Source organism: Xiphophorus hellerii, chromosome 11, assembly GCF_003331165.1.
Source record: "Xiphophorus hellerii strain 12219 chromosome 11, Xiphophorus_hellerii-4.1, whole genome shotgun sequence".
NCBI classification, from domain to species: domain Eukaryota; kingdom Metazoa; phylum Chordata; class Actinopteri; order Cyprinodontiformes; family Poeciliidae; genus Xiphophorus; species Xiphophorus hellerii.
This window is the reverse complement of record NC_045682.1, coordinates 10138724-10160927: the sequence shown is the minus strand read 5'-3', so window position 1 is coordinate 10160927 and position 22204 is coordinate 10138724. Positions and strand designations below refer to the sequence as shown.

The 22204-nt window shown below is 37.1% G+C and overlaps 1 protein-coding gene across 1 annotated transcript; it reads right to left on the bottom strand.

Moving 5' to 3' along the window:
• Positions 1 to 2787: 2787 nt before the first annotated feature.
• On the bottom strand, positions 2788 to 21578 carry pitpnab (phosphatidylinositol transfer protein, alpha b). The gene is made up of 12 exons (XM_032576214.1): positions 21230 to 21578; positions 15666 to 15696; positions 12661 to 12806; positions 11360 to 11451; positions 10593 to 10600; positions 10228 to 10302; positions 8627 to 8710; positions 8439 to 8516; positions 7359 to 7469; positions 6958 to 7080; positions 6386 to 6467; positions 2788 to 6249 (listed from the first exon to the last, which is right to left on the bottom strand). Exons 1-11 carry the CDS (start codon positions 21244 to 21246, stop codon positions 6420 to 6422), a joined length of 813 nt encoding a protein of 270 aa, XP_032432105.1. The 5' UTR covers positions 21247 to 21578; the 3' UTR covers positions 2788 to 6249; positions 6386 to 6419.
• Between the last annotated feature and the right edge of the window lie 626 nt (positions 21579 to 22204).

Here is a 22204-nt window from a genome sequence, read left to right as displayed (position 1 = left end):
TAGCATTAGCACAAACATTAGCAGTAGCTACTGCCCACATTAGCAGTAGCCTTTTCCCTAAAATAAGCTTTTTAGCTACTCTATTTATTAGCCATGTTTAGCACACTGAATAATGGAGGAAGTCAATGTCAGACAACATGCTAGTTATACCCCTCATGTCACTGGCAGCATTAGGCTAACATTAGCATTTTGGCGAATTTTAACTTGTACACTAATTTTAATATACTAAATGGAGTAAGTACATGTTACTCAACATGCTTAATTGCTTGAGTACATTGTAGCTTACTTTAGCTTTGATGCTAATTCTTTGCATCAGAACGCTGGGTTCTAACCAACGGGCACACTTCATCAGGCCCCGTTTAAATTTCTTCAGAAATTTTATAGTTTTCTACTTTATTCTTATGTATCACCTGAAATTATTCTGTTTGACCACATGAGGGCAGCACTGCTAGTTTCAAGAAGCTCCAAAAAATCTCTAAATATGGCATCCTACAAGCTGTGAAGTTTTTTTTTTCTCGTCAGTAGGAGTTTGAGTGACATTAGACTTTATTTTAGTCAATATACCACTCCCAGGACACTCTGTCTTCAGTGTTCTGGTGAGCCTTATGAGGAAATATTATAATTAAAGGGATAGCTCAAGATTTGTAAAGGAGTTCTACTGAAAAGTTACAGGCATATTAGCTAGTAGATGTGTTTTATAGTAAACTAAGATTAGTTTGTCCTATTTAGTCTAAGAGGTTGCCAAAACCAAGTTAAAAATAACTTAAAACATCAAAGTGGCTTATGTCAAATCTATTTAAACTGTTATAATTTTAATAATAGGCAGTTATTTACAAAATGATACAACTGTTTCCATTGAAATCCAGGTTGGGGGTGGTTGACCAACAGTTAGCGTCCTCTTTGAAACACCTACTTAGAAATAAATATATAAAAATATCCCCCCAGACAAACTAATGATAAAGAAAGAGACTGTAAAAATCCAGTAAATAGAGAAACACTAAATGTTCTGCTCTCTATATGTTCAAATAAGGAAGATTGGTTTTGGTGTCCAGTCCTCTATCTCTATTTCACACATAAATATTCTTTGGTTTCTCTGTAAATGATCACCTAATGTAAACAAAAGATGAGTTTATGTGTTAGAACAGGCTACATGCTGTTGATTAGAGTTGTTTTAACACAATAGTCCAATAGTAAAATGATCAAATCTACATTTAGCAAGCTTATGTATGTTTTTATGATATGTGCAATTCATCTGCAGAATAGCACAGTGATATTTTTCTTTGTGAATGTAACAATTTAGCTCAGATTTGGACATGAAATCTATACCAGACCTGGAATATAAATGAATAACAGATCAAGCAACTGCCCCAGGGAACCACACAGTGTCACAACGGTGCTTTACCTTTTAAATGTCACTGAAAGGACACAACTAAAGAGAGACACAACACGACTTAAAGCACACACACATACACACAAGAGCCACTGTAAAAACTCTATAGTTATATAAAATACATCAGAAATGTTTAAATTTAACTAGAACTAAAAGAGAGCACAAAGCATGACAGTTAACACAAGAAATGAAAATGATTATAAAGATCAAACCAATACAGATATGATTACATACATCGTTTTTGTAAAAGGGTCATTATAACCCTTTTACTTGTTTTTTTTTTGTTTTTTACTTTAAGCCTTCACAGTCAAGACAGAGACTTTCCTACTGATACATTTTTCATGACAGAAAAATCAAAAGAACAAAGTAAAAAAGTAAAGCAAAGCACTTGAAATTCTACCGTTGTTGGTATATGAGTCTTACGTTGTCCAGAAAAATTGTCTTCAAAGGTAAAAATCTCCAAAAACGTGACAAGAAATGTAGTTTCTTCCTCTCTGGACGGCTGTGATGTTATTTGACAGTTTGTTAATTTCCCTTGTTGTACTGTGCCCTGACCCACAGCAGACTAACAGCGTAACATCGGATTAAGCTAATATCCTTGGTTGGTTAATAACCCAGTGAGAAAGTATTTGTGAATAGCTATAAAGGACGTATTGTATGTTTAAAAATAATCCTTAAATATTTAAAAGTATGGAATGTGTAAGGTGCTCTAGTGTCATAATACATTTCTTTTTTTATGTTTAACTAAAATAACATGACAAAACAGACTGTGGAAGTGTTTATGGTCTGTTATCTTCAAAAGGATTTCTTGTACAGCATTTTGAAAAGTACAAACCTCAGTTTATATTACAAGTGGTTAAACACATTATTACGACTAGCATTACTTAAGACATATTTGCTTGTTAGCTTGAGTGCAAAATTATTAGGAAAGGTTATTAGGGTAAGTAGACTAAAACCCATTAGGTTACTTATTTTTACATTTTCAGCTAATGACTAACATTAATATTGCAAGAGAATCTTTTTCTAACAATTTTCTCTGTTAAACTTGGTGGTGGCAGCATCATGGTTTTTGACTGTCTTTCAATTCTGACCCTCAGAGAAGTTGGTCAGTCTTGATTGGATAATTAACGGAGTTAAATACAGGTGTCGTGTGTCAAATTTATGTGTTCCCATTCTATTTCTGATCTACCCCACTTGTTCCCCATTACCTTATTGAATAGTTATTTCACTTTTAGGTCTTTTAACATAACATTTGACAATGTGAATACTGAAAAGCTATTAAAGGACTTTCCATTCGTAACTATGGAGTTTATTACAATGCAATGATTTTGTTATGAGTCCGACACCACAGAAACTCTTACGAGGCTTCAGGATAAAATAATCTACATCATGCTCTCAATTTGTATAGTCACTTTGAGTCTTTATTCATTTCGTTATGTCTCTGATGTACAGTAGTGTTATTAGAGAATAAGATGACGAAAAGGCACAAATTCACAATAAAAGAAAAAAAAAATAGGAGACAAGGTAACAGGAGTGAGAGAGAAAAAGAGAGACAGAGAGATTTAAAAACAGTTCAGGATTATGGAATCATTTGGTTTCTTCATACTCCAATTAAAAATCAAGGAATCTAAAAAGAGATATATTAGATTGTCTCTGTTAAAATATGCTCTCTCATAACTTTTGTGTCTTTGAGCTCTTAAAATCTTATCTCGGCATCTGTTTGGAAACCACATTCCTTGTTACGGTACTTCTGTGCTTCCGTTGAAGGCCAGGCAGGATAATCATCTTTCATGACTAACAACAGGAGCACAACAATCCGACATGCACTGGGGATCCACTTCCACGATTTTGCCATGATGTGGATCAATGCACTGACCCAAGCTACAGTAACGTTTACCATTTCAATGAGAGAAGAGAGTGTAATCCAGAGACTGACAACAGAGGTACTACAACATTCAGAACAAAAATATATATTTATGCTGTCCTGCCAGTGAGAAGACGTCCCCTCTGAGGGACAGTGAACGGGGTGCTTGCTTCACTTCAAATGTTTTCCTCTGAATACAAATAACAAAGCTCAGCTTCTAGCTGCTGCTAAATTTTTATTTTCCCTAAATAAATACATTTCATATTGTTCTAAACAATGTCTTACCTGCACTAAATTTTAGCTACTATAACGCTACATTTTCACACTCAAATGTTTCTGTAGGAGTCTGTGAGGTTTTTGAATAATGGATCAGGAGTGTTTGAGAGGGTGTTGTGCACACTTGGCAGGACAGTCTCATCTATATATATATGTGTTCATCTACATTAATTTATTTACTATTTACAAAGTCAGTACACACAGTACATCCACAAATCTCCATGACCCAGTTGACAAACCCAAACAGAGAGGGATGATGGACACAGACGTGGAGGGGTGGGACATCCATGTCCTCTTCAGAGGAGGTAAAAGACAGTGAGAAGCAATTTGGCTATTGAGGGCCAAAAGTGCAACAAGTCGATGCATAAAAGAGATGTTAAACAAACATATGTACATGTGTTAAATTAGGAAATAATTACTTAAGTTGTTCATTCATCATGTTAAAAAGATGCTTGAATATGTCAGTATTTAATCCCATATTGAGTGTTATCAAGAATTTATTTGCCTTACCTGTGAAGGTAAGTGAGTGGGGCTAACTGCCCTGTAATCATCTGTAATCATCAATTACAGATGATTGGTCTGTAATTGAGCTGTGTGACTTGTGAGTACATCATTTATTCAACATATAACTGTTGATTTTCACTAGTTTTCATTAGTTTTTTAAATACATTTGTTTAATAAATAATTATATAAATAGAAAACAAAATAATATATATATATAAATATTGAATATATTTATTGACATTTTATTTAAAGTCTCACTGATATAAATAATTATTCATCAATTTATTAGTTCATTGAATTGTGTCACTTTTGACCCTTGGTAGGTCTATTGAATTACAGCGCTGTGGAAAAAAAAAAAAAAGACTTCTAACATAATGAAAGAAGATTCTAAAAAGTATAGATAATAATAGTTGCTCTCTCTAATGATTTTATATGATATTGGTTGTTAAATTATTTAAATGATCAGTTCAGTTTCAGGGTGAAACAACAAAGCTAAAAAACGACTGAATTTGTCTAGATTTAATAAACTGACCTAAAACCTAACTTAGGATTAAAATTAAGTCAGTGATGACGTGATGATGACATGTCCTTATTCCAAACAAGCGTTCCCGTAAGCACAATTTCTACAACAGAGGGATCAGTAAGACTTTGTAAAATGTCAAATTAAACCTGCTTTTTAAAAAACAAACTATGACATCATGTGGTCTATGTCTAATAAAGGCCAATGGGAAGCCCTTCCACTGAACCTTTTGTTTATTATTGCAAGTAAATATGCATATAAACTCCACACATGTGTCCAGAATTAAGCCTTTGAAATTGTTGGACATAAAGTTCCAAAAATAAATTTAATTTTGTATTTTATTGTCCCCAAATTTTGTGGCAGTTTTTGTAGCAATCCAAATATAATCAATCAATGTAATTGATTGGCTCCTTTATGTGATCTCTTGCACACTCTCCTGTTAAAGTACATGGAATAGTAAAGTGTATGAAACCAGCGTTATCTGGTTATCTATAACATAATAGATATCTCTTATCTATAACATAAGAAGAAGAACAATAAGATAGGACAAAGGAGACGATAAAAACAGAGAGCAATGATGTCGAGTGAGCCGTTCCTCACTTCTTCACCCAGTCATTCATCAGGTCTCTGCAAACTGTCACACCACTAATCGTTACTCATTCAGTCCTAAGCACAATACCAGAGAAAATAAGTAAGAACAATGAAATAAATAACAAGATAACACTCTATAGAAAGACTAACACTTAAATTCTGTTAAGCTCCTGACATTCAGCTCAGGCTCTGCTTTCCTAAAACTGACCTCACAACAGAAACAAACTAAGGACTAAAACAGATTTGTGATGATAAAAAAGGAGACCCAACATGTCATGATAGTTATTGCTTTTGCTGGATAAGACCATTTATCCAATGACACATCAAGAAACAAAATAGTCTGTCAGAAAAGAAAATCGGCAGTCCTCAAATCATTTATGGCTGTTTTCATTTACCGTATCAACTGTGATTAACATTTTATGTGCATCTTTTTAGACTATTTCTACTTACATATTCATAGAGTTAGACATAATCTTCACATTACTGCATGTTCATCCAGAGCTTGAAATAATGTTTGAAGAAAAACCTGGCTGGACACTTTGATGACCTATCAACACACACTGGCACACAACAGAAGCGTTCACACACACACACACACACACACACACTCACAAAGCAGCAGAAAAATTGACAAACACCTTGAAGCCGGAAGGCAGGTACTGGGGATAAAACCTTACTGGCTGGTTAGAAGTACACAACAGACTGCATTACACTATACTGATGTGCCACTGTGATATTTTGTCTAAAATATGTCCTTAGTTGCAGAGATGAATGACAGTGTTCTCACTGTTCTCTGTAGTTTAGAACAAAATTGAGAGAAAAAGATCGGAGTAACTCACAATCTTAATAATGATGCTACTGGAAGCCTTCAAAAGTTTAAGCTAGGTGGAAACAGCAAATGAGTAAAAACAACAAAACAAAATAAGACAAGTAGGACTCAAGGAAGGACAGACGATGTAGAGGAGATCAGCTGAAAACTGGGAGTGTACTGGGTCCAGGTCCGAGAAGACCAAAATCTACTGCGGAAAGTAGGATTTGGACCGTCCAGTCAGACATATCAGTTGAGACAAAAGGAGGAGTGAATCCGCTGGTTTCAGGTCCAATCTGGTGGGAAAGGGAGACATGAGTGAGAGAGAAAAAAAACCCAAAAGCAAAGTTTGAGCCATGAAGAAAAGAAGTTGATGTGTAGATATGTTGACGTACATATCTACACATCTGTTTCCATTGCAACTCTGCTTACCTGATGAGCGGCAGCATTTATGTCCAACAAAGTCTCAGTCCTCTAGAGCCACCATTCCTTTCACAGGATCCTTGACTCTCATCTGACAAGAATATACAACAACATGCTTGTTAGAGCTGAGAAATCATTGAATGAAGGGTTTTGGATGATAGATGACAGACTAATCTAAAAAGATAACAGGAAGGACTAAAAAGATAACAGGAAGGCTCTTTTGCTCTCAGGGTTTCTTAGAAACTTAATTTTAATAAGGTTAAGATCTTTTTTAAAATGTGCTTTAAATCTAAGAAGTTGTAATATTTAAATTAGAGTAGAACGATCTTTTTAATACTGTCACTTATTGTCTCTAGAGAGAAATATGAATTTACAAAAATTGCCATTAGCAGATTGGAACTTAAAAAACTGATAATCAGAACTTGGCCCCAAATTCTCAGGTCATCCTGCATCTCAAATGTCGGTCCAGTGAGTTATACGTAGATAATTTAGCAGCCGTTAATTTAGATTCCGGGTTATTAGAAACAAGTTTTATATAAGTGTAAGAGATTTGGCAGTATGTGGTATTTCTGTTGGCTTACTTCATCTAGCTCCCTACGAGTCTCCTCCTCCATGCGACGAATATCGTCCATGTTCAGTTCAATCCACTTATCAATCCAGCAAAACAGTTGGCGGTGGAAATTTGTGAACAAGCGCTTCTCTTGCTGTAAGACAACAACGGAAAAAAATCAAATACCTTATTGTGGCCCAAGGATAATAGATGCTTATTTCCTTATGAATGGATATAAGTAGGACTATCATAATTATTTATGCTTTATTACCACACTTCAAGCTGCTGTACTGCCAACTATTCTTAGCACATTAAACAAAAATAAGATCTGGAAATTCAGTAAGAGATGCATATTATTCCCTGACTCGACCACTGTCTTGTACAAAAGTTGAAAAGCATAACAATGCAAGAAAAAAACAACAGTCAACAAACCTTTTGGATAAAGTTCTCCACTTTATTCTGCAGACCCCACCACTTGAATTTGACAGTGACCAGTTTGTAGGCACACATGTGTGGGCAGTCTTTCTTGTTAGGAAGCTCCTTCTGCATGTAAACAGAAACACTAGCATTAGGGTTGTCATAGGCAACGGAGACCTACTGATACACATTTGGATTCAGATTTAATGTTTAAACCAAGTGTTTATAGATCTGTAGCAGAAATGAAACAAAGCCTAATATAATTACCACAGCTATTTCAGCTGTGGGTTCTGATTATGGGCTGTTTATGCATTAGGGTACAAAAAGGCTTTAAAGGTTATTGTTTCAAAAGCACAAAAATATGTTCTCATATGAGTCAGAGTAACAGTTTTATTCAGCTTTTGGAAGCAATTGGTGCATTTTGTTTGTACGTGGAAGTCATGTTTTCTATGTTCCAAGACAGAAATACAACAAGGACATTCGAAGTTGAAATTATGCATTGGGAAGTTGTAAATTAACAGGTGCAGGTGGAAACTATTACAGAAGTTTGTGTCTTCTTCTTGTGTCGGATCCCCTCAGGACAAAATGTTAGCTTAGAGAACGCTCACTAGACATCATAGCTGCTGGACAACACATGCCAGTGGGAAGGAGAGTTTTTTTTTCATTTGGCAAATTAACAGAGAAGAGATCGCATGTGTGTTTTATGGAAGCTAACAATGAGGCATGGTCCAATAAATGAAAGTATTAAGGAACAGTAAATGAAACTTAGGAGGAACTGAAAATGTATCTCTTTAGGTTAAGTTACTAAGATCTTTTAGAACAAAAAGTTGAGAAAAACATGAAAGTGCCCTTCCACCTTGAAAGATTAACAAGGGCTTTGTGCAGGATTAACCATCGGCTGTTTCACAACATGTGAAAACCAAATGCTAGGAAAGCCACCACAGAGAGTAACAGCAAAAAACATTCCAAAACCCTATAATGAAACCTCTGTGAATCTATTTTTTGACACCAAAAATAATAATGTAATAACAGGAGGTAATACATAATACGAAATGTAGCATTTATTGTTAAGATGAAAATGTTGGTATTGTTTACCTTCCAGTCTGGTCCTAGAGGACCTCGTCCTGTCTTTGCTGACTTGAACTTGCAGGGATCCTCCTCTGGTTTGTAGTCCTGATACAGACCAGAACAAACAAGATATACTGTATGTGGGGCATATAACAATACAAACAACAGCAGCTGCATTCATCATTCCAGTAGTAAAAATGGGCCCACTGATTTACCTTTGGCTCCACCTGGCTTCTGTCTGCAATATCAATATAGACTACATCCACCTTTTTCCAGGTTTCTGCATCCAAACCGTGTACCTAAAACACAACCACAGGGCAAAGTCACAAAAATTTGTCTACAAATTTAAATAACATACAGAATTTTTTATGCAATGTGTTCCTAATGTTATAGTTATAAGCTTAAGCTCAAGAAAAAATACAATTCAATAAATGTTTACCATGTAAAATGACACAGAAATGCAAGATTTGACAAAAATCATGTCTGTGATCAACATTTTTAAATAATAAACTTCAAGGTCTTTATGATTGCAAGTAGTAGACCAGCACAAAATAAATAGATGTGGAGTCGGAGGAAAGTGATAAATGGCTTTCAATTTTTGTTATGAATAAAAATCTAACAATTGTGACATGCATTTGTATTTAGCCCCCTTTACACAGATGTCCAGTGCAACAATTTACCCTCTGAAGTCAACTCATACGTAAATGGAGTCTACACCGTGTTCCAAATTATTATGCAAATTGGACTTAAGTGTCATAAGAGAAAAATTGTACAGAAAATATTGTTTGGATGCATGCTACTGTCTGTAAATGGAAAAGAAGTTATTGATGTTGGTGTTGGATGGTAAACAGAGGGAAAGAAGGAGCAACAGAAGACTACAGTGAAAAAAACAACAACTCAGACATCAGTTGCAACATCACCCACATTGCTTGATTGTATATAAGCAAAAATCCTAACAATACTAGATATTTGTTATAGGTCGTTCTGGTCAGGGGAATGCAGCATCAGTGGTTGTTGTGTCTGTTACATTTATCAACCACAAACTATTGATTTCAGCTGATCATCCCGTGATTCCTTAATGAAGATGCTCAATAATCGTTAGAGAGGCTTTGAAAAACTGGAGGTGAGTGTGCCACATAACTCAGAGGTAGAGGAGGCACAGCATATGTGGAGGCTACAGCCCTCAAAGTAGTTGGTTCGATTCCCCTTCTTCCTGTTCAGCTACTAAAACATAAACCCCACTAAAACCACAAAAAAAAAAGAAAAAAGACTTGAGGTGGAAGTTCACCATGAACACAGTTTGAGAAATGATGGAGTGATTTAGATCAAAGCTATTTCTGAGTTAGAATGGCCCAGGAAAAAGTCTAGACTTGAGTAGTAAATGATTTCACAGTTGGTGTTCTCAGAAGTCCTCCTTTCAGTCTGACTGAGGAGATGTTACCATGCAAAGAACTGTCAAACAAAAAATACACATTGCTAAACATAATCCAGAAAGATCTGTAGCTCTTATTTCTGTGAAAATAGTTGTACACAATTCTAACTGAACACTTAACAGTATTTGATTTTATTAAATAACAGAAACTAAGATATTTTGAAAACCATGTATCATTTTTTCTTCCACTATACACTTTATGCAGCTTGTGTGGCTCTATCATAAAAACATCCCATTTAAACAGGCTTTTATGGTTGTAGTGCGACGAAATGTGATTTGCAGATGTGTTGACAATTTATTAAGGTTCTCTCTTTCATACCTGAATTCGTAATATTGTTCAGACATGAAAATACACTTCCATAGCTTATGATCTTATTCACTAACATTTTCCTGGCGTCCCATGTCAGGTTTGTGCCACGTCTCAATCTTGATCAGGAAGTTATCTTTCATATACTCATTCTGCAAAGAAAAACACAGACAACCCTGAGTGAAGGGAGTAAGAATCCTATGTAAAAATCTATAAAAGGTTCAGCTGACAAGGATCGGTATCTTGCTGTCGTTCACTAACACCCAGCCACACAAACACAATCACAGTGTGTTTCTATCCCTGTTACAGTTTCACTAAATAGATCACGTTTCTTTCTCAGCTTTCAGGTTAGGCGCCTTCTCGTTGTGCACCTTAGCTGAGTGTGTTGCATGTGTTGATTTCTGAATTCTTCAAAGCAAACACAAGCAAAAGAAATACTCACAGTGATGACTGCAGAGCCAGGTGGGGGGGAAAAGTGCAGCCCCAAACACAGAGAAAGACACAATTAATGACAGCAAAGAATGTCTGAGAAAGCTGTTAGCATTTGCACAAGCTGGCAATCTCAAAATGATATGAGAGCAGTGTTTGAGATGCAGAGTTGGTTTGTGCCTTTAAACGTGTTTGGGTGACAGATGGCGGTCTGGCAGCTGGCAGTGTGTACGGGTGGCGGGATCTTTGCCTGAATGGCTCAAGTGATTGCACGGCTCTTCTCACAGGACATGCAGTAAATTATTCAACTACTCCTTGAAAGTGACAGAGACCCAAAGGCACAAGGAAAGAAGAGAGGAAGGGAGGAATCTCGAGCATGAAAGCACTTTTTACCTGAAGCAATTTAAAGCGTTCATAAAAAATACCTTTTTGAAGACTACAAACAAAGAAATCTCCATTGTTTCCTTTAGCTGACAAAGACGTCACACCAAAAATGTGCACTGGGCATGTAAACAAAACTGCTAGCGTTAGTAATTTAGCTGGGAGATTAGATCCATTGCAGGAACTTGTTCACAACTTATTCCCAGAAGGGATTTGGAACGTCCAGGGTCTGGTCCAAAAGTAGATCATAATTAAAAAATTAGGCTCAAATCTTCAATCAAGTCTAGACGAAATTAATGTACTTACTAGAAAAAAAATGCAATCAAGATTTTGCAGAGTTCTAAAGTATGTTAGTCTGTAAATAGTTGTGTGTGCCCAACCACAGTGTGTTATACATACCTGTACGACAATAAGGGTATGCATTCCAGGCTTTCTCATGGATGTTCAGAGCTGAAGATGGAGCCAACATTCTGACGAATGATGGCACTTTACTACAAGAGAATAGAAAACAAACTACATGAGTTTAATTGCTGTAATTCCAGCTGCAAGACTTTTGTTGTCCTTGATATACAAAGGTGGTAGAATTTTGGACATCTAGCAAACATAAATCACCAAATCTGAGGAGAAGAAAGTGGCAAGAAGATAGCCATTGTTGAAAGAAGTTTAAATGTCCACAAACCATGTAGGGGACACTGAAAACATGTGGTAGAATTAGACCTAAACATGATGTGGGAAGGCATATTTTGAGCTAGGACAACTACCCTGGTTAGAGTGATGGGAACATGGATGGAGCTAAGTACGGGTAAAGATAGAGTGAAAACCTTTTGGATTTGAAACTGGGGCAAAGGTTAATCCTTCAGCAAGATGACATGAAACCAGAACTTTAGTCAGATTATTTAGATCAGAATATAGCCAGGTCTTAGAATGGCCCAGTCAAAGTCCAGACCTAGATCCAATTGAGAATCAATGGCAGAAATTGAAAGTGTATGCTCTGTCATTCTATCGCTGAATAAAATAACATTATAAATCTTTCAAATTAGTTATAGTAAGGATGATTAAAAACTCCCACTTTTATGAACTACTTTGTTCTAGTCCATTAATTAAACTCTAAATAAAGTAAATTGGAATTTCAGGTATAAACTAAACAAAATGCGAAAGAGTTACAGACATGAATACTATATGGCATTGCTAGTACAATGGTATCAATTGCACCATCATTAATAGAAGAAAAAAAAGAGTCGCTGCAAAAAGGTCAATCATATAAAACTGATCTATGGACAGGCAACAATCAAAGTGTTTAATGCCTGGCGTAGTTATTTATTTAAAATACTTTTGGTTTGTGTCATCAGAATTTTAATATTTCCACCAATGACACACTGAAAATATGCATTTGTACATTTCATGACATGTTTTTATTTATGTAGGTAATCTGAATAATTGAAACAATAATATTAACCATAGTATATTTAAAAACTTTTAATTAGAGTCAAATAAAGACCAAACTGCTACACTATTTGGTCCAAAGAAGCATGCTAAAGTCTTGAGTTCCTGGTGACTGAAAGATGTGGAAAAGGTCTGAGTGGCTATAAAGAAAGATAATGGACTCAAGACAGAAAATGAGAAATTCATCCTGTGTAAATGTGATATGTGGACTCTCTACAAGACACACTTTCTGGAACGCCTCTTGTGAAAATGCTTACCTCTGCAAATGGTAAATTTTGTGTGTGTACTGGCCCTTCTCTCCATCCTTCTCATAGGGTTCATTTTTTAGCACCTCTACTCCTTCGCCTCCGCCCGTCTCATTCTTACTGGCTTCAGCTACAGAGTACAGCTGGCCCACCTGGTACTGAGAAACAGAACAATGGATTGGACTGTTAATGAAAATTGAGCAAAAGAAAAGTCTATAATCACAGGTTATATTTAAAATTAATACCTTGTTTTCTCTCTTATTTTTATTTAATGGAGCTCTGAATTATTCCATCTATTGTTGCAACTATCACAAGCTTCTTTCTCTTTCTCCTCATTTTACCTCTTTCTCCATCTGAAGGCTTTGAATTCAAGCGATTTCAAAATAGAAAACAATGGTTTCCTTTTTTTCTTAATCAGCTCTAATCTATCATATAACCTCAACAAACCTGAGCCTTGGCACAATAACAACACAGCAAGTATGAAGTGACTCAATAAAGGCTCAATTATTCTATTGTTTTCACAAATAAGATGTTTATTTTCATTTTTCTAGCATTTCGAACAGCAAAGTTCAAACTATGCAAGCACAATCGAGTCAATGCTGGGAAAAAATGAAAATGGTAATAGATTATATACTTTTAATTTGAAGGTGTGAAGTTGAAGGAATTGAAAAAACGTTTCACTCATGTCTTTAATTACAGGCAATTCGAACTCAAAGGATAAAATCTGTTTTCCTTTTTCACAGAGCAATTTTATTGAATTTTCTCAAACTAAATGAAACTGGTTCATGGACATACACTGAAAGATTGAACTAATGGCAGAATGAATGAGGAGGTCAGGTAGTTGGCAACATTTTCACCTAGTTGCAAATAACAGAAGACAACTATTTCCAAGTCACTTAGGAATGAAAGACGTTTCTCCCTGGCTCTTTCTTTTCACGTTTCTTTTCACTCATGACTCATTCTAAGAGACTTGGGCTGCTGGAGGAAAAACTGATCCCTTCCTTTACTAATCTCCAATTAACATTATATGCTGTTATTTGCCGAGATGAATCTGCCCACAACTAAACTCCCTCCCTCCTGATATTGAGTTGTTACTTTTCATTAACATAGAAAGTACTCCTACATCAGTTCATCTGTTTCTTTCTGTGCAGGCTTGCTCTTTAACAAACATTGCCTTGATATGATGTAAGAAAATGTAAAAGTCTTTAAAAACACATAAAATAAAAACAATCAACATACTTTGAAAACTCAAACTAACAATATCTTGAAGTAGAGGTAAATTGTCCCCAATGTGATTTAGGAGAGTAACAATTTCATGTGTAAACATACAGTATATGTTTTATGTACTTCTAGCAATAAAAAGCAACAGCCAACTATGTTAATGCTTGTAAATCAGTGTCATAAACTATTAGTCAGAGAAGGGTTGAACTCTTTCCCTTTCCATCTTTTTTTTTTAACACATAATAGAAGAAAATATTTAATTTCTCCATATTTTTGAGGATTAAAGGTTTATGCAGGATCTACACAAAAAGTAATATTTCAACAAAAGATTATAAGAAGGTTCAGCAAGAGCCTTTTTACTGATCAAACTACTTGTGAAAGATGAAAAGGAAAAATGTACTCACAAGCAAATATAAAGGCTAAAAAACAAGGTGCACGACACCAGTTCTGTAACTATACGTGAAGAGGAAAGTGCTTTAATCATTAGGATACTGCAGGTGTTTGGTTCTGATCCGATGTCTCTCAACTTTCCTGTTGGAAAAATCTCAGTTCAAGTATCTGTTCAGTGGTCTAAAGTTCGATCTGAGACTGGCACCTTGTTCTGGCACAGGCAATGCTTGTAAAAAAAAAAAAAGAAAAGAAAACTAAGTGAGCACCTGCCAAGGTGTTTGGACAGACAAACTGTAGAGCTGCTGCAATGTAGAATACAGGCAATGAACAAACAAAATTGGAATCTGAAAGGTTGATCAGTTCTTGTTGACCTAGTTAGAAAGACTTTTTACAGTTATGTATAAAGAATATTATCACATTTAAGTTTGCAAAATGTAAACTTAAACATTCATTAGATCTTGATTGATTCAATCTTGCAAAAGATCTTGAAATGTGTGTTTGCCAAAGGCTATGTAGGTTGTTTATACTTCTTTTCTGAACCTTTGCAGATAATAAAAATGTTTTTTGTTTTCTAATAACTGAAAAAAATGATCTGGTTTAACTATTTAGTTTCTGGCATATTTTTATATTAGTTACTTCTGACTGATGCATTTTAATTGAAATTTTGTGTCAGACCTAACGAAATCACCAAAGTCAATATTATGAGAAGCAATCAGACATTAGCAAAGCTTTTCTATCACTAATGCATCCCTCTAGTAAGCTTTACATGATAATAAAAATACTCGGCAATATAATGACAAAGACTACCAGGGATGAGCTGTAATGACAATACGAGACAGCATCAGTGGTCTCTGATTTAGAGGTTCCCATGTTGTTGACGTGATGTGGCACACTGCACAGTGTGTGTGAGCGGAGTTTTTCAGATTAAATTGGAATGTTTTGCCTGCCTAAAATGACTGTTTTTATACTGTGGATCAAGTGTTCAATGTAAAGTAGCATACAGGGGTGGGTGAGCAGGTGATGTCATGGAAGTAGTTTCAGATAATTCATCTGTGATGCAAGCCTTAATAGAGGGGGAAACTACTCAGTTGAAATAATACTGGTAAGGCCCAAACAAATGGAGAGAGGGAGAGATAAAGAGAGAGAGAACAAATGAGAGAGCGACGGGATGATAATAAGCTGTTTGCTTTAAAAAGTCCTGTTTAAAGGAACAGCTTTCAGGGTTCCTACACATTTTGCATGTCAACAAATCACACTTGTCCAGTCTCAAATTTCCAGAGTTATTACTGTATTTAAGCTCATGTCCTAAAAGAGGAAGTGAATCGGTCGATGGCTAGACGGACGTATGGATGGATGGAGTCAGCTGACTCACACACAGATATTGAAGAGTATTAAACTACACTTACCTCTTCCACAGAGATGGGAAGAATCACTCGACTGCAAGAAGAAAAAGAAGTTATTCAAATAAGGACTCCGAAATTTTACTTCTCCTAAACAGAAATATCACACAAGAGAGCAAAACAAAAAAATATATATATCCATGTGGTTACATACTGAACTGCTTTAGTCAACCCAGCAACCCAGATTGACTTAGATTGCAAGTTTAGCCTTGCGAGAAACATTCAGTTAAATCCTAAAACGTTCTTTCTCTACAAATTAATTTATGACAGTTATCGACTTAAAACTTTACCAAAACTCAGAAACTGGGGCGTGCCATGGTGGCGTAGGGGTTAGCGCGACCCACATTTGGAGGCCTCAAGTCCTCGACGCGGCTGTCGCGGGTTCGACTCCCGGACCCGGCGACATTTACCGCATGTCTTCCCCCCTCTCCCTCCCCTTTCCTGTCAGCCTACTTCATGAAAAGGGACACTAGAGCCCACAAAAAGACCCCCTGGAGGGGTTACAAAAAAAAAAAAAAAAAAAAAAAAAAAAAAAAAAAAAAAAACAAAAAAAAACTCAGAAACTGAGGAAACAATAGCTCTATCTTGGAACCAAACTGAATAAAAGCAACACACTGATAAATGAATCCGATCACTGCTTAGGAAGAGACATTGAGAATGTTCCTTGCTCAAGCAACATAAGGGTAAAAGAAGAAGTTGAATGTTAAAGGAATTTCAATATGTTTCAATTAGATTTCTGAATAGGTAATGTTCAGGCTTATGTTTCAGAGCTCATTTAGCAGAAGTCAATAAAATGCTGTTGATTTGCTGCTTTTTTAATTTTTTTAGATTTTTACGATACGCCTGAAAGTGTCAGTAATTCTCTGTTCTGCCTTTGTTTACAAGAGCATGACGAAAGCTGCTGGCTAACAAATGATCCTAAACGTTACAGATCACCAACAAATTGATGATGTGGCTCTTAGCCAATTGTCCTCGCACAAAAATATAAATGCAAAAATTAAGTTTTATGCACAAATGATGAATGATACACCAGCAAACAAAGCACATTGTTGGGTGCAGAATTTCTCTGAGAAGGAACAGGAAGATGTATTTGCATTTGGGTTTGCTTAAGAATCTATCATTGAGCTAAGCTATTAATTGACAGCTTACCTAATCCAGTTGCTGTTACAACACAAACATCTTCCTCTATTGGTAAAGTTGGGATGCATCGATTTCAGTTTTCAGACTAATAAATCTGAAATGGTCAAAGTTTCAGCTGCCACTAAAACAGGTGACTTATGCAGGACAATTTTACTTTGAGAAGCATTAAAACTTCTGTCACACCATTGAATATCTGCTTTACATTTTAATAGTGTGAAGATATGGGTCCTAACATGCTAAATACTCAATCATTTCCTTTCTATGCAGATTATGCTGTCAATACTGCTTTGAAATTGTGTAAGTCCTTACACACGTTGCAGCAATATTCCGATAATGACGTGTTTTTTTTTTCCTTTATCAGTAATTTAGTTTACCATTAAGATTTTAATAGGAAGACATATAACAAGGGGACTTTAAATAATATACATATTTCACAGACATGACAAAACTTGGTGTTTCACAAAATACACTTTAAGGGTGCGCTAGTTTATGGCAAAGGAGAAAACTATGTGTCAACATGTTAAGTTTGCAAAAAAAAATGTACAAATGTAAATAAAGACAGTTTAATTATGTTTAACAATGTGTAGTTGGTAGAGTAGACTGTGTCAAACAATCCATCCATCCATCCATCCATCCATCCATCCATCCATCCATCCATCCATCCATCCATCCATCCAGTTTCTGTTTCTGAAATCAGATTCATGGACACAGTGGGGTTGGAGCTCTCTGCAGCCATTGATGACAGAAGCTGCTTACAACCTGGACAAGCTGGCAAGTCATTACATGGTCTGAACTGAGATCTTATTTTTTAAAAATTGTCTGTGTGAAGGTACACGTTTTTGTTTTGGGGGCAAAATTTGTGCCTCCGGCCATGAAGGTCCGAACTACAAGGAACAAAGAGAATAAGAACTATAAATCCCACAGTGCATGGCATCAATGAATTATTTTTACTTTCATCTTTTGCTAGCAGTTTAGGTGGGTGTTACTGGTTAAGTGGGTTTATTGAATAAAGTATTTAAGTAGAAGGTTAAATAAACTCTTATGTGTCAACAAACTACAAGAAATAATTGCAAGTACTTTTGCAAGTTTCCTGTAATTATTTCTTAATAATTAGTTTGCTGTTTAAAAACGCCAGTGCTGGACTTAGTCCTTCATCTGCTGTTATTTTAATACCTAAGACTTAGTATTTATAAGCAATAACATTTTGGCTTTATTTATTTATTTTTTTTTACATTTATTTGTTTTTTATTGATTTTATTGTTACAGGCTTTTTATGTGGTATAAAGGTGATCTGATTGAAGTTTTGCCCTGTAAATCTTTTTATATTTTTCTAGTCAAAATTTTAACCCAAACAGAGTTAAGAAAAATGCATTCTGTTCAGCAGCCAAAGTGTGGCTGCTGAAGGGAGGGATCTTAGTCTAGAATGGTAGCCCACACATTTACATTTGACAGCAATGAAACATGGATTCATTTATGACAGAATTTGCAACGTGCATATTTCCAAATTCAGACACCTCATCTGAGCAATGTTCCTCCAATTCACAATGCTTCCACCGTTACAACACACAGCTCTGCTTCCGTTCTCTGACCTGTCTGCGTCTCACACCCCTCTGTGCACGGGTACACTATACAGCTTTGTTGATTTTGTTCTGTGAATATGTGAAGTATGCCAAAATTCCCATAATCCTACACCCACCTGCCACTTAATGTAATCTGGGTCCAACAAAGGCGCTCACTGAATAGTAGGCCATACGCTGCTGCAGTTTACAACTGTTCATTGCAAAAATATTTGATTGCCCTTTCTTAAAAGGTGCACCTCATATAGCACTTTTTGCAAAGTATCTGTTTCAAAAATCAGAAATTAATCCTAAAATGAAAAACAGGAACTGAAGATTATTTTTTCCTGTCTTTGGAAGTCTCCTTGGTCCAAAGGTCTTGAGGGATCATGTGTCTCTCTGTGGCTTCAGGAAACAAACACCCCTTCTGCATTGCTCATCTTATATGTCCTTGTAGCTTATTTCTCTTTCTCTTTTCATTCTCTTCCCTCTTTCAGCTTCTACATAATTCGCTTTATTGCTTCACGTATTGCAAAGAGGATTATTTATTATCGTATAAGTACCAAAACCTACTGGGAAATAAGGAAATAAAAAGAGATCCAGGTCAGTGTCAGGTAAGGATCACTAGGTCACAAAGCACCTGTAAGACTTGACTCCTGGTCTCCATGATGGTTTCCTGTAGTGGATGCACAAGTCTCTTGCCTGTGTGTTGACAGTGTGTAGAAGCTTTTAGCCTTTAATCGTAACCAATTTAATTAATATCCAGGCTTACTGCAGAGGGCCTGACTCTCCCTAATCACTTCAGATCTTTGGCCATGCCACCACTCCGATCTGCGGCTTTTTGCTGACATTCATTGATTAAATACATGTGATAGGAAACCAACACAACAACTGTAGGTGATTAATCTACAATGCACGGAACAGTATTCACACCCACTGAGCTTCCTCAGATTTTCCCACAAACTTCAATGGACTTAATTTGGATTTTGTGAGGGAGCAGGAGTCAAAACATTACATGAAGTAGAATGATAATGAAATGATCGGTGTGCATTTGTAGTCAGTTGCAGAGTGACCTTTTTGCCCCTGGTAACTCGGAAGGAGCTCCAGAGATCCACAGCTCAGGTGGGAAAATCTGTTGCCAGGACAACTACTTGTGATACAGCCCAAAAATACTTGGTATTATAGAGGACTGACAAGAGGTCATTGTGAAAACAAATGACTTCTCAACTTTGCCACATAGAAAGCACATAAAATATGCGTTAGAAGCTACTCTGGTCAGGTGAAGCCAAAGTCAAACTTGTTTGCCTTCATGCAAAACACTTTGTGGGGCAGAACACTATCATCCTGAACAAACCATCCCCACTGTGACACTCTGTGGTGGCAGCCTCATGCTGCAGAAATGCAGGAAAGAGTTGTTGGAAGGATGAATGGAGCTATTTGCAGGGCAGTACTAGATGAAAAGTTGTTAGATGTTGAAGTGGAGATCTGTGCAGCACGTTGACCTTAAGCATCCAGTCAGAACTACAATTGAATGGTTTAGAAAAAAGCTTATTCGTGTTAGACTGGCCCAGTCAGAGTCCAGACATAAATACAGTCGAGAATCAGTGTAAAAATTCAGACTGACCTTAACCAATAATTCAAAAAAGAATGAGCAAAGATGCCTTTAATGACAAAAAATTACATTTTAATTGTAAAACGTCTTAAATCATGTATATTTTCATTCACTTCAAAGTTACGCACAACTTTGTATTGGTGTATCGCATAAAAGCCGAATGAAAAACTTTTTGGTTGTGATTCAAAGAGCTTTAATACTTTCCAAGGCATGGTAAGCCTATTGGAAGTAGATTTTTTTTATATTTTTTTTTGTAGCTTGGTGTTCAGAAAGTAGCTGTGACCTTACAAAAGTTGCAGTGGGGGAAAAAATAGTGTTTTAAATATTTAGAAGAAGGCCCTTTATATTAAGGTTAGCAGAGTGAGGTTTTCTTCAGTTGGCAAAAAACTGAAGTTGCTGTAATGAAAACACTAACTATAATTTTGGATGTCTTCAGTATTAATATCTGAGTGTTTTAATTTCAATCCCAATAACATCCTAATTTGCCAGCATTGCATCCTTCTTGCCCTTCTGATTCTGAGCAAAGGCCTCAATCCGTTCTATAAAGAACAGAAAGTCCTTGTGGGGGGTGGAGGGGCAACATTGTGTTAAAAACAATGCAAAACAATGAATTTCAAATATCCTTCCTCTTAGCAGGCACAAATTAATATGCCACTGCTTCCCTTCGGCCCAGCATCTGACACAAACCTCGCCATTTGCCCTTTACGCCACCTCCTCTACACCTGCCCACCCCGCACCTTATCCTCTCCAGGCATCCCCTCCACCCCGGGCCATCCAACACCTTCTTCATTCCTCCAGAGCTGAACACCGGAATGCTCCGTCGCTAGTTTCACCTTCACCAGAGCGCATCAATAACATGGCCACAGCGGCGCGGGCACGGCGCAGCGCGGCAGAGCACGGCACGGAGCGGCTTATGCCAGCCATTTCTGCCCCAGCACCAGCATCCGTCATTTTAGCAACGCTGGCAGAGAGAATTAAGAGCTAGAACTTGTGATGAAGGATGTGAAGGGCACAGGGAAGCGCCGGCTGCAGTTGCATCAGCAGCCGGCGCTGTTTTATCCCTCCGTTGACTCTGCGTGACGGAAGGAATCTGATCATGGACATAAAGTCCTCTGGATGTCGACATCACTCCGGACGCGCTCTCCTAATTCCTCTCCCGGGCTGCTGGCCACAATGTCAGCTCTGCGAAACCGCACCAGCGCTCTGTCACGCAAACGCACACGCACGCACAAACTCCGCCGTGCACACGCCGTTTTACTTACTATTCCTTTATGAGCATCTTTGTGTTATTTCGGCGGTGCAGTGGAGCTATATCCCAGACAGGCGCCGCTCCCAAACGGATCCAGAAACAGGGTCGGATTCCTCGCTCCGTTTATATAGTCGCCTTTATTTATCCGCTCGATTCTCTCCCACCTCTCTCCCCCCCCCCGTCTCTATGTCATTCTACCTCCACAGTCGCTTATTTTCTTCAGATTCACTTCCTGATCGGGGCCGCCGCGCGGCGTTGCTGCTGCTCTGCTGCTGCTGCTGCTGCTGCGCGTAGATCACCGAAAAAAAAGGGGCGCTGCGTGAGGAAACGGACGCACACTGAAAACGACGGTTCGCCCGGAGAATGGTCTGCGGTGCACCCGCAAGGCCCACAGGTGACCAATGACACGGCTGCACAAATTACAGCATTTGCAATTTATTTTGACTATTTTTTTTGTTTTGTTTTTTTTCCGGTTGGATATGAAATGAGGAATAAAAAGGAAAGAAATGAGAAACAAAGAATCAAACTAAGAAAAACGAAAGGAAGAAGGAAAGAAGAGAATAAAAAGATTTGTAAATTGGAATTACTAAATTGTCTTAACTCTGAGCCATTTCTTAATAATAATTTTGAAAAAATAGCCCACTTGTTAATAAAGCGCACTTTTTATTGAGAATGACAGCATAAATGCAAGACATCAAAATAGCCTCTATCCATGCAGTGGTCACAGGAGCTTTCCTCTCACCTTTTTTACTAAGAGTGTGCAGCTCACTGCGTCATCATGGCAGCGGTGACGTAGAAGCGCGGTTCAGCGTCAAAGGATGAAACGGGGACCACCGCTGGCAGGGACCAGACGCTCTCTAAGCCCTTTTAACAAAGTCCTCGCTTGTGATGCGATTATCTCCCACCGCCGTGTGTCCTGACATCATTTCTGCTTTACAGACACCTTTATTGTCTTGCATAGGTGGCACGTAAGCCTTGCCACTAAGGT